Genomic DNA, 12,500 nt, shown 5'->3' on the forward strand with positions numbered 1-12,500 from the left:
AATATTAACATTGCAACACATGCCAATACGGCCGGTTTAGTTTACTAAATTGCAATTTTTAATTTTGCACCGAAATATCCCGCTGAAACATCTCGAAATGATGACGCTTATGTTGACGCGTGCTTGTGATGTTATTGGTTGGAGCGGACATTTCACCCCAGCACCACTCACGGCTAAAAGTCGCCTCTTTTCATCGCATAATTACACAGTATTTTGAACATCTGTGTTGCTGAATCTTTTGCAATTTGCTCAATTAATAATGGAGACTATAAATAAGAATGCTATTGGTGGAAAGCGGTGGGTTGCAGCTTTCTTTAGCAACCGAAACACAGCCGGAGTTTCTTTGTTTGTTGTGAAGCTTTAACACAGAGCGGTCAAGCGAACATGTTTCTCTACGTTAACCAGCAAGATTTTGGATGGGAAAATTGTGATATTAAGTCGGCTCTTACCGGAGACTTGAGCGGATAAAAAGAAGCTGTGATCTTGGCTCCTCCATGGCTTCTTTAGAGACACTGGGGGTCACCGCAGCCCTCCGACTTTCAGGTATGACTTTATAATCTCACTAAAACACTATTAGCACAATAGACAGATAAGGAATTTTCCAGAATTATCCTAGTAAATGTGTCTAATAACATCTGAATCGCTGCCGTCGCCTTTTCTTTCTTTTTTTTCTTTTCAGTGCTTCACTCTAACTTTCCTCATCCACGAATCTTTCACCCTCGCTCAAATTAATGGGGAAATCGGCGCTTTCTCGGTCCGAATCGCTCTAGCTGCTGGTGGCCATGATTGTAAACAATTTGCGGATGTGAGGAGCTCCACAACCCGTGACGTCACGCGCACATCGTCTACTACTTCCGGTACAGGCAAGGGTTTTTTACTAGCGACCAAAAGTTGAGAACTTTATCGTCGATGTTCTCTACTAAATCCTTTCAGCAAAAATATGGCAATATAGCAAAATGATCAAGTATGACACATAGAATGGACCTGCTATTCCCGTTTAAATAAGAAAATCTCATTTCAGTAGGCCTTTAAATTTCCCCATTTACTACTCTATATTTATTTTAGTCATAATAATAAACTTATTTCTTTACGGCCTGACGTAGTTTAAGTAATTCTGTTTAATTTACCAGAAGAACAGACCAAACCATAAATCATTGCGCCTAAAATCTAGCCAATCACGGACGACACCAAGCAGTTTAAACCAATCAGATGCAGCATAAGGCGGGGCTTTGAGTCTTTTATTTTCCCACACAAATAACATTAATTGCGACACCAAAAGGAATAAGCAGTGGAAAAATGGATGGATGAATACAACACTTTAAACAAAGTCACAGTAAAATAAAAAAGTATGGACTTATTACTCACCCCGGTGGAGTTTTAAAGCAGATTACCGCCTTTTTTCACTTCCTTGTGTCACGTTAAACAGGAAGTTGGGTTTGCTTCAACTCACTTGTGATTGGTCAGAGCATAAAAGCGACCGACTGATTTTATAGGCTGTATGAAGTCACGTGGTTTTACCTTCGAAGTGGGAGGGGTTTCTTTTTTAAAAAAAAAAGGCTGGGAAAGTTACTATTTACTGCCTAATATGTTGTTAAAATGTACATTTACAATAAACTGCAACAATATAACATTTCCAAGCGACTCTGAGAGGGAGATACGTCTCGACATTATGCCACTTATGAGAGTTACACTGTATATAATTGGATACAAATACAGACACGACGTGTTGTCTTTTAGATTAAACGTTAAAATCTGTCTCCATCTTCTGTCAGGTTTGTGTATTGCATAAATAAAAAGGGGTGTCCAAACTTTTTCCACCATATCCCGAATACTGGGATATTTTTATTAATTTTTATTTTCTTATTTTTTTATAGGTGACCAAGTATAACATTATTAATAATTATTTAGAACAGCTCAGCTTTTTCTCATTACATACCGATTATTTTGCTATTTTTGTTACAATTTTACTGTTGCTGTTTTCCCTCTGTAAGAATAGAGTAATAGTAATTATTTTACTTATAATAATAATTAAAAAAATAATGATAATAATACGATTGTGTAACTGCATAACCTAGTATGTCTGCCTATATGAACATTTTAATGTACAGTTACACATTTAATAGTGTTTATAATTGTTGTTATTTTTTAGGATCAATTAGTTCGTAGGTTACTATTAGTTTTATTTTCAAATTACCTAGCTAAACATTGTTTTATATATTTGTTTTAATTTTATTTGAAGAGCTTCTAATATTTTAGATCAGAGGTGTCTAAATCTTTTCCACAAAGAGCCCCTTCTGCACACTGAAAAGTCAAAACTATGTATGTAACACGTGGCTTGGCATCGTCTTGCTGAAATAAGCAGGGGCGTCCATGATAACGTTGCCTAGATGGCAACATATGTCGCTCCAAAACCTGTGTGTACCTTCCAGCGTTAATGGTGCCTTCACAGATGTGTAAGTTACCCATGCCTTGGGCAGTAATGCACCCCCATACCATCACAGATGCTGGCTTTTCAACTTTGCACCTATAACAATCCGGATGGTTCTTTTCCTCTTTGTTCAGGAGGACACAATTTGAAATCTGGACTCGTCAGACCACAGAACATTTTTCCACTATGCATCAGTCCATCTTAGGTCATCGTGGGCCCAGAAAAGTCGGCGGCGTTTCTGGATGTTGTTGATAAATGGCTTTCGCTTTGCATAGTACAGCTTTAACTTGCACTTAAAGATGTAGCGACCAACTGTATTTAGTGACAGTGGTTTTCTGAAGCGTTCCTGAGCCCATGTGGTGATATCCTTTAGAGATTGATGTCGGTTTTTGATACAGTGCCGTCTGAGGGAACGAATGTCACGCTCATTTAATGTTGGTACGTGGGGTGATTTCTCCAGATTCTCTGAACCTTTTGATGATATTATGGACCGTAGATGTTGAAATCCCTAAATTTCTTGCAATTGCACTTTGAGAAACGTTGTTCTTAAACTGTTTGACTATTTGCTCACGCAGTTGTGGACAAAGGGGTGTACCTCGCCCCATCCTTTCTTGTGAAAGACTAGGAAGCTGTTTTTATACCCAATCATGGCACCCACCTGCTCCCAATTAGAGTGCACACCTGTGGGTTGTTCCAAATAAGTGTTTGATGAGCATTCCTCAACTTTATCAGTATTTATTGCCACCTTTCCCAACTTCTTTGTCACGTGTTGCTGGCATCAAATTCTAAAGTTAATGATTATTTGCACACAAAAAAAAAATACGTTTATCAGTTTGAACATCAAATATGTTGTCTTTGTAGCATATTCAACTGAAAATTGGTTGAAAATAATTTGCAAATAATTGTATTCCGTTTATATTTACATCTAACACAATTTCCCAACTCATATAGAAACGGGGTTTGTATTTGAAAATATATATACCGGAATTCGGAGGTCTCTATGGTCCTATGGTCTGAAAACATGTTAAACTTGAAAATGTTTGCTCTTTCTCATAACATTCCACTTTTTTGCCTATTTTTCCTCACATTTTCAATGTTTTTTTTCCCCCCCCCAACCACTGCTTTAGAGGATTTACCTTCAAAACTTAAGTTTTTTTGTCATCTAAGAAGAAAGGAAGACACACAAATGCTTTACCAAGAATCACCCCGACGCCCTTTATTTCTATTATTATGTCATTTTCTCTGATATCGTCATGGAAAACAACACCGATCCTTTAAATGTCGAATCAGCAGAAGGAAAGCGATGGAAGAGCCGAAATAGAAAGTGAGAAAGAGCCGATGCCATTGTTGGAACCTGTTGGGTGATGGCTCATGTTCCCATAATAAGCACTGGCTCAGGTGCATATTTGTGTGTTGCCGCAGAAGAAATTGGGCCACCAGGCGTACCGCTGCTGGTACGGTGCTCGATTCAAGCAGTCGCCGGCGCCTCTGTCACACTCGCACAGAGTCTTCTCGCAGCCAGTCAGATGATCTGCAAAGGGAGGACGCATGCACGTGTTACCGCCATTTCGGCCACAAGTGTCTGTTTTTTGTAGATCTGGACAGCCACGGGAGGGGCCGTATCCGGACCCGAAGTCAAGCGGACAAGCAGATAAGGGGGCAAACCCGACACCGCTCCAAGCACATTTTGTTTTGAATAATACACCTGGGGATAGGTTGATTGGCAACACTAAATTGGCCTTAGTGTGTGAATGTTGTCTGTCTATCTATTTTGGCCCTGCAATGAGGTGGGGACTTGTCCAGGGTGTACTCCGCCTTCCGCCCGATTGTAGCTGAGATAGGCACCAGCGCCCCCCGCGACCCCAAAGGAAATAAGCGTTAGAAAAGGGATGGGTTGTACTTGTATAGCGCTTTTCTACCATCTAGGTACTCATCTAGGTGTAGGCTAATAACCAGCATGAAAAGTACGCCAAATGGCAGAAACATGCTGAGGCTTTCGTCCAGCAGTGGACTGACTACGGCTAATAAGCGCTTTGACACTATTTCCACATTCACCCATTCACACAAGTATTCACACTCTGATGGCGGGAGCTGCACTGCAAGGCCCACACCACAACCCATCAGGAGCAAAGGGTGAATTGTCTTGCTTAAGGACACAACAGATGTGACTAAGTTGTTAAAAGGTGGGGATTGATCCAGGAACCCTCAGGTTGCTGGCGCAGCCACTTTCCCAACTGCACCACGCTGTTGGGGAGAGTGCAGTTCCACTCGCTCTCCTCATGAGCTGAATTGAATCCTGTCTCTGTATGATTCCTTGCTTCTTGTCTTGTTTAATATATAGTTCAGTGCTTGAACCTGACATTGGGGCGGTATAGCTCGGTTGGTAGAGCAGCCGTGCCAGCAACTTAAGGGTTCAGGTTCGATCCCTGCTTCTGCAATCCTAGTCACTGCCGTTGTGTCCTTGGGCAAGGCACTTTACCCACATGCTCCCAGTGCCACCCAAACTGGTTTAATTGTAACTTAGATGTTGGGTTTCATTATGTAAAGCGCTTTGAGCCACTAGAGAAAAGCGCTATGTAAATACAATTCACTTCACTTCACATTAAATAATGTGGAAGACCAAATTCCACTCACTCTCTTCATGAGCTAAATTGAATCCTGTCTCTGTTTGATTCCTTGCCTTGTTTCTTGTTTAATAGATAGTGCGGTGCTTGAACCTGACATTAAATGATGTGGAAGACCAAGTTGAATGATGTGGGAGAGTGCAGTTCCACTCGCTCTCCTCATGAGCTAATTTGAATCCTGTCTCTGTTTGATTCCTTGCTTTTTGTCCTGTTTGATAAATAGTTCGGGGCTTGAACCTGACATTAAATAATGTGGAAGAACAAGTTGAATGACGTGGGAGAGTGCAGTTCCACTGGTTTTCCTCATGAGCTAAATTGAATCCTGTCTCTGTTTGATTCCTTGCTTCTTGTCTTGTTTAATAGATAATGCGGTGACTGAACCTGACATTAAATAATGTGGAAGACCAAGTTGAACGACGTGGGAGAGTGCAGTTCCACTCGCTCTCCTCATGAGCTGAATTGAATTCTGTCTCTGTTTGATTCTTTGCTTCATGTCCTGTTTAATAGATAGTTCAGAGCTTGAACCTGACATTAAATAATGTGGAAGAACAAGTTGAATGACGTGGGAGAGAGTAGTTCCACTCACTCTCTTCATGAGCTAAATGGAATCCTTTCTCTGTTTGATTCCTTTCTACTTGTCCTGTTTAATAGATAGTTTCGTGCTTGAACCTGACATTAAATAACGTGGAAAAACAAGTTGAATGACGTGGGAGAGTGCAGTTCCACACGCTCCCCTTATGAGCTAAATTGAATCCCGTCTCTGTTTGATTCCATCCTACTTGTCCTGTTTAATAGATAGTTTCGTGCTTGAACCTGACATTAAATAACGTGGAAAAACAAGTTGAATGACGTGGGAGAGTGCAGTTCCACACGCTCTCCTTATGAGCTAAATCGAATCCCGTCTCTGTTTGATTCCTTTCTACTTGTCCTGTTTAATTGATAGTTTCGTGCTTGAACCTGACATTAAATAATGTTGAAGACCAAATTGAATGACGTGGGAGAGTGCAGTTCCACTCACTCTCCCCATGAGTTAAATGGAATCCTGTCTCTGTTTGATTCCTTGCTTCTTGTGCTGTTTAACAGATTGTTCGGGGCTTGAACCTGACATTAAATAATGTGGAAGAACAAGTTGAATGACGTGAGAGAGTGCAGTTCCACTCGTTCTCCTCATGAGCTAAATTGAATCCTGTCTCTGTTTGATTCCTTGCTTCTTGTCTTGTTTAATAAATAATGCGGTGATTGAACCTCACATTAAATAATGTGGAAGAACAAGTTGAATGACGTGGGAGAGTGCAGTTCCACTCACTCTCCTCATGAGCTAAATTGAATTCTGTCTCTGTTTGATTCCTTGCTTCTTGTCTTGTTTAATAGATAATGCGGTGATTGAACCTGACATTAAATAATGTGGAAGACCAAGTTGAACGACGTGGGAGAGTGCAGTTCCACTCGCTCTCCTCATGAGCTAAATTAAATCCTGTCTCTGTTTGATTCCTTGATTTTTGTCCTGTTTGATAAATAATTTGGGGCTTGAACCTGACATTAAATAATGTGGAAGAACAAGTTGAATGCCGTGGGAGAGTGCAGTTCCACTGGTTCTCCTCATGAGCTTAATTGAATCCTGTCTCTGTTTGATTCCTTGCTTCTTGTCTTGTTTAATAGATAGTTTCGTGCTTGAACCTGACATTAAATAATGTGGAAGACCAAGTTGAACGACGTGGGAGAGTGCAGTTCCACTCGCTCTCCTCATGAGCTGAATTGAATTCTGTCTCTGTTTGATTCTTTGCTTCATGTCCTGTTTAATAGATAGTTCAGAGCTTGAACCTGACATTAAATAATGTGGAAGAACAAGTTGAATGACGTGGGAGAGAGTAGTTCCACTCACTCTCTTCATGAGCTAAATGGAATCCTTTCTCTGTTTGATTCCTTTCTACTTGTCCTGTTTAATAGATAGTTTCGTGCTTGAACCTGACATTAAATAACGTGGAAAAACAAGTTGAATGACGTGGGAGAGTGCAGTTCCACACGCTCCCCTTATGAGCTAAATTGAATCCCGTCTCTGTTTGATTCCATCCTACTTGTCCTGTTTAATAGATAGTTTCGTGCTTGAACCTGACATTAAATAACGTGGAAAAACAAGTTGAATGACGTGGGAGAGTGCAGTTCCACACGCTCTCCTTATGAGCTAAATCGAATCCCGTCTCTGTTTGATTCCTTTCTACTTGTCCTGTTTAATTGATAGTTTCGTGCTTGAACCTGACATTAAATAATGTTGAAGACCAAATTGAATGACGTGGGAGAGTGCAGTTCCACTCACTCTCCTCATGAGTTAAATGGAATCCTGTCTCTGTTTGATTCCTTGCTTCTTGTGCTGTTTAACAGATTGTTCGGGGCTTGAACCTGACATTAAATAATGTGGAAGAACAAGTTGAATGACGTGAGAGAGTGCAGTTCCACTCGCTCTCCTCGTGAGCTATCTTGAATCCTGTCTCTGTTTGATTCCTTGCTTCTTGTCCTGTTTAATAGATAGTTTCGTGCTTGAACCTGACATTAAATATTGTGGAAGACCAAATTAAATGCCGTGGCGGGCCAGCTTGAATTATTTGGCGAGCCCAATTAAATGATGCGACAGGCCACCTCAATGATGGGGTGGACTACATTGTATAACATAGCAGGCCACATAAAATAATGTGGCGGGCCAGTTCCGACCACCGCGCCTTGAGTTTCCTTTGGAGTGTATTATTACTGTGTCCTTACCACAAGTAACCATGTTGTTGTTACAGGTCCAGTCGTAGATGTCTGTTAGGGGCCGGCAGCCCTGACTGCGGGCGTCTTCGTAGCAGCAGTCATGCATCCGGCAGCACCTGCAGCCCGAAAATGAAGATGAATATATGTTGTAGTACCACACTATAACGAGGTGTGATATTAACGTGGCATTTTCCTGAGGGGCGTGTGGACCTACTCGTCGGTTTGGTCGACAGCCCTGCCGCTGCCCCCAACTCCGCAGTAGCAGCCGTAAAACCAGTAAGAAGAAAATGCTCTTCCTGTGTAGCATTGGATGATTCCGCTCAGATCACTAACCGCTCTTTTACCCCGCGGGGGCGTGCAGGAGACGCCAGAGACCAGAGCCACTGCAAAAGGATCACAACGTCTCAGTCCGACATGCACAACATGCTTCTGAATTTACGGGAACGGTTTCAGGGTGAGGAGAATTAATGAACTCATATCATGTTTTGCTTTCGGTGAAGATTCATATCCAGCTTGGAGAGGGCAAACCACCAATTTCAATTAAATCGTGGTATTTCAGTTTGGGCTCATAATAAGATAAGGCCCCTTAGTTTGACATTTGCAGGTGGATCAAATCACTTCTCGTAGGAAAAGAGGCTCATATGGGACGTAGGAATGCAAAAGTGATAGCCCTATCCTCGAGAAGAGACTACCTGTCAAGCTCAAATCCAACATTTTGAAGTTTGACTTAAATCAGTTGTTTTTCAGACACTTTCACATGAAAATCTCCTTACATACAAAGGAAGGAATACATGTGCCTCACAGTATGAAGGTCCTGAGTTCAATCCCGGGCTCGGGATCTATCTGTGTGGAGTTTGAATACGTGGGTTCCCTCCGGCTTCCTCCCACCTCCAAAAACATGCACCTGGGGATAAGTTGATTGGCAACACTAAATTGGCCCGAGTGTGTGAATGTGAGTGTAAATGTTGTTTGTCTATCAGTGTTGGCCCTGTGATGAGGTGGCGACTTGTCCAGGGTGCACCCCCGCCTTCCGCCCGAAAGCAGCTGAGATAGGCTCCAGCACCCCTCGCGACCCCGAACGGGACAAGCGGTAAAAAATGGATAAAAGGATGGGTTTTAGGCTGAAGTGAATTAATGAACTCATATCATGTTTTGCTTATGGTGAAGATTCATATCCAGCTTGGAGAAGGCAAACCACCAAGTTTAATTAAATATTGGTATTTCAGTTTGGGGCTCATAATAAGATAAGGCCCCTTAGTTTGACATTCGCAGGTGGATCAAATCACTTCTCGTAGGAAAAGAGGCTCATATGGGACGTTGGAATGCAAAAGTGATAGCCCTATCCTCGAGAAGAGACTACCTGTCAAGCTCAAAGCCAACATTTTGAATTATGACTCAAATCAGTTGTTTTTCAGACACTTTCACAAGAAAATCTCCTTACATACAAAGGAAGGAATACATGTGCCTCACAGTATGAAGGTCCTGAGTTCAATCCCGGGCTTGGGATACTCCGGCTTCCTCCCACCTCCAAAAACATAGGCATAGGTTGATTGGCAACACTAAATTGGCCCGAGTGTGTGAATGCGAGTGTGAATGTTCACTATGTAAAAGCGCTTTGAGTCACTGGAGAAAAGCGCTATATAAATATAATTCACTTTACTTCACTTCACTTTTATAACATTTTACGAAAAATGGAGAAACAGTACCACTGTTGTCTGGGAGGGTTTTTAACGGAAAAAGCTGGCAGCTCAGTTGCATGAATTTTACTATTAAATGTACATTGTTTTTTTTTGCAACAATATATTGTGAATGGAAAAACAGTACAAGTTTGTTTTTTTTATTCTGGCAACTTAGCTGACAGATTTTCTATCGTTAAAAACTAATGTACCGTCTTTTCATTTACAGTAATACACCGTTAAAAATAACTGTAGATTTTACAAAAAAAAAAATGGTGTTTTATTTTTTAATTTACAGTAATATGCGGTGCATTTTTTTTTTAAATGTATTGTTTTTTATTTGATTGGTAGTTTACTGTAAAATTATCTAGATTTTTTTTTCAGTAAGACAAAAAGTAAGAAAATATGCTGTAATATTTGTTGCAATGTTGACAACTATTGAGGTTTAAAACGTATGCAATTTCAACTGCGATGAGGTGGCGACTTGTCCGGGGTGTACGCCGCCTTCCGCCCGATTGTAGCTGAGATAGACACCAGCACCCACCGTGACCCCAACGGGAATAAGCGGTAGAAAATGGATGGATGGATACAATTTCAAATACAATACGTATATTTTTTCTCTCCAAATGAAAAAAATCTATTACATTTAGTGAGAAAATATTAAGTACGTTATTGACACCGTTAAAAACAACAACCGTAGATTCAAACAGTCAAAAACAGGCAGCTAAATTGAATCCTGTCTCTGTTTGATTCCTTGCTTCTTGTGCTGTTTAACTAAAAACATTTTTTATTTTTTTTTCCAATTTAAAGAACAATGTAAAATGCATTGTAATTTTTTATCTATTTGACTAGTAGTTTACTGTAAAGTTAAGTATTTAGATTTTTTTATTAAGACAAAAAGTAAGATAATAAACTGTAATATTTGTTGCAATATTGAGTACTATTGAAGTTTAAAATGTATGCAATTTGAAGTACAATACATATATTATTTTCTGAAAAAAATATTACATTAAGTGAGAAAATATTAAGTACGTTAATGACACCGTTAAAAACAACAACTGTAGATTTTAACGGTCAAAAACTGGCATCTCAATCAACAGAATTTTAACTAAAAATAAAATAAATAAAAATATTTTCAATTTAAAGAACAATTTAAAATGCATTGTCATTTTTATCTATTTGACTAGTAGTTTACTGTAAAGTTAAGTATTTAGATTTTTTTTATTAAGACAAAAAGTAATATAATATTTGTTGCAATATTGACTACTATTAAAGTTTAAAATGTAAGCAATTTGAAGAACAATACATATATTTTTTTCGGAAAAAAATATTACATTTATTGAGAAAATATTAATTAAGTACATTAATGACACCGTTAAAAACAACAAATTTAGATTTTAACAGTCAAAAACTGGCAGATCAATCAACACAATTGTAACTAAAAAAACAAAGTCTTTTTTGTGTATTGTACTTCAAATTGCATTCATTTTTTTTTTAATTTAAAGAACATTTTTATCTATTTGACTAGTAGTTTCCTGTAAAATTAAGTATTTTGATTTTTTTTATTAAGACAAAAAGTAATTTAATATTTGTTGCAATATTGACTACTATTGAATTTTAAAATGTATGCAATTTGAAGAACAATATATATTTTATTTTCTGAAAAAGAAATTACAGTTAGTGAGAAAATATTAAGTACGTTAATGACACAGTTAAAAACAACAAATTTACATTTTAACAGTCAAAAACTGGCAACACAATTTTAACAACTTGTTTTTATTTTTTATTTAAAGAACAATGTAAAATGCATTGTCATTTATATCTATTTGACTAGTAGTTTACTGTAAAGTTAAGTATTTAGATTTTTTGTATTAAGACAACAAGTAAGATAATATACTGTAATATTTGTTGCAATATTGATTACTATTGAAGTTTAAAATGTATGCAATTTAAAGTACAATACATATATTTTTTTCTGAAAAAAAAACTACATTTAGTGAGAAAATATTAAGTACGTTATTGACACCGTTATAAACAACAACTGTAGATTTTAACGGTCAAAAACTGGCATCTCAATCAACACAATTTTAACAAAAACAATTTTTAAAAATTTTTTGTATTGTACTTCAAATTGCATACATTTTTTTTCAATTTAAAGAACATTTGTATCTATTTGACTAGTAGTTTACTGTAAAGTTAAGTATTTAGATTTTTTTGTATTAAGACAAGTAAGATAATATACTGTAATATTTGTTGCAATATTGACAGTAAAAAGTATGCAATTTCAAATACAGTACTTATATTTTTTCTGTCCAAATCAAATAAATGTATTAAATTTAGTGAGAAAATATTACACACGTTATTGACAAATATCATTTCCAGGTGTTTACGGGCCAGATAAAATAATGTCCCGGGCCAGATTTGGCCCCCGGGCTTTGGGTTTGATACTTGTGATGTACAAACCCCGTTTCCATATGAGTTGGGAAATTGTGTTAGATGTAAATATAAACGGAATACAATGATTTGCAAATCATTTTCAACCCATATTCAATTGAATACACTATAAAGATAATATATTTGATGTTGAAACTCATAAACTTTATTTTTTTTTGCAAATAATAATTAACTTAGAATTTCGTGGCTGCAACACGTGCCAAAGTAGTTGGGAAAGGGCATGTTCACCACTGTGTTACATCACCTTTTATTTTAACAACACTCAATAAATGTTTGGGAACTGAGGAAACTAATTGTTGAAGGTTTGAAAGTGGATTTCTTTCCCATTCTTGTTTTATGTAGAGCTTCAGTCGTTCAACAGTCCGGGGTCTCCGCTGTTGTATTCATAATGCGCCACACATTTTAAATGGGAGACAGGTCTGGACTGCAGGCGGGCCAGGAAAGTACCCGCACTCTTTTTTTTAACGAAGCCACGCTGTTGTAACACGTGCTAAATGTGGCTTGGCATTGTCTTGCTGATATAAGCAGGGGCGTCCATGAAAAAGACGGCACTTAGATGGCAGCATATGTTGT

The 12,500-nt window shown here is 38.4% G+C and overlaps 2 protein-coding genes across 2 annotated transcripts in view; both read right to left on the reverse strand.

Moving 5' to 3' along the window:
• axin1 (axin 1) overlaps positions 1–3,476 on the reverse strand; it is a 91,302-nt gene extending 87,826 nt beyond the window's left edge. Inside the window, exon 1 of the mRNA XM_061905286.1 lies at positions 1,366–3,476. The gene's annotated coding sequence lies outside the window, so the exon portion shown is untranslated. The remainder of the gene's footprint in view (positions 1–1,365) is intronic.
• Positions 3,477–3,618: 142 nt separating this feature from the next.
• Positions 3,619–12,500, reverse strand: part of LOC133555862 (phospholipase A2-like) — a 10,818-nt gene continuing 1,936 nt past the window's right edge. Inside the window, exons 3-5 of the mRNA XM_061905298.1 lie at positions 8,012–8,180; positions 7,807–7,913; positions 3,619–3,959 (exon numbers count right to left, since the gene is read on the reverse strand). Of these exons, the coding sequence (XP_061761282.1) occupies positions 3,823–3,959; positions 7,807–7,913; positions 8,012–8,180 (413 nt within the window). The 3' untranslated portion in view covers positions 3,619–3,822. The remainder of the gene's footprint in view (positions 3,960–7,806; positions 7,914–8,011; positions 8,181–12,500) is intronic.

This window comes from Nerophis ophidion, linkage group LG07, assembly GCF_033978795.1.
Source record: "Nerophis ophidion isolate RoL-2023_Sa linkage group LG07, RoL_Noph_v1.0, whole genome shotgun sequence".
NCBI lineage: Eukaryota > Metazoa > Chordata > Actinopteri > Syngnathiformes > Syngnathidae > Nerophis > Nerophis ophidion.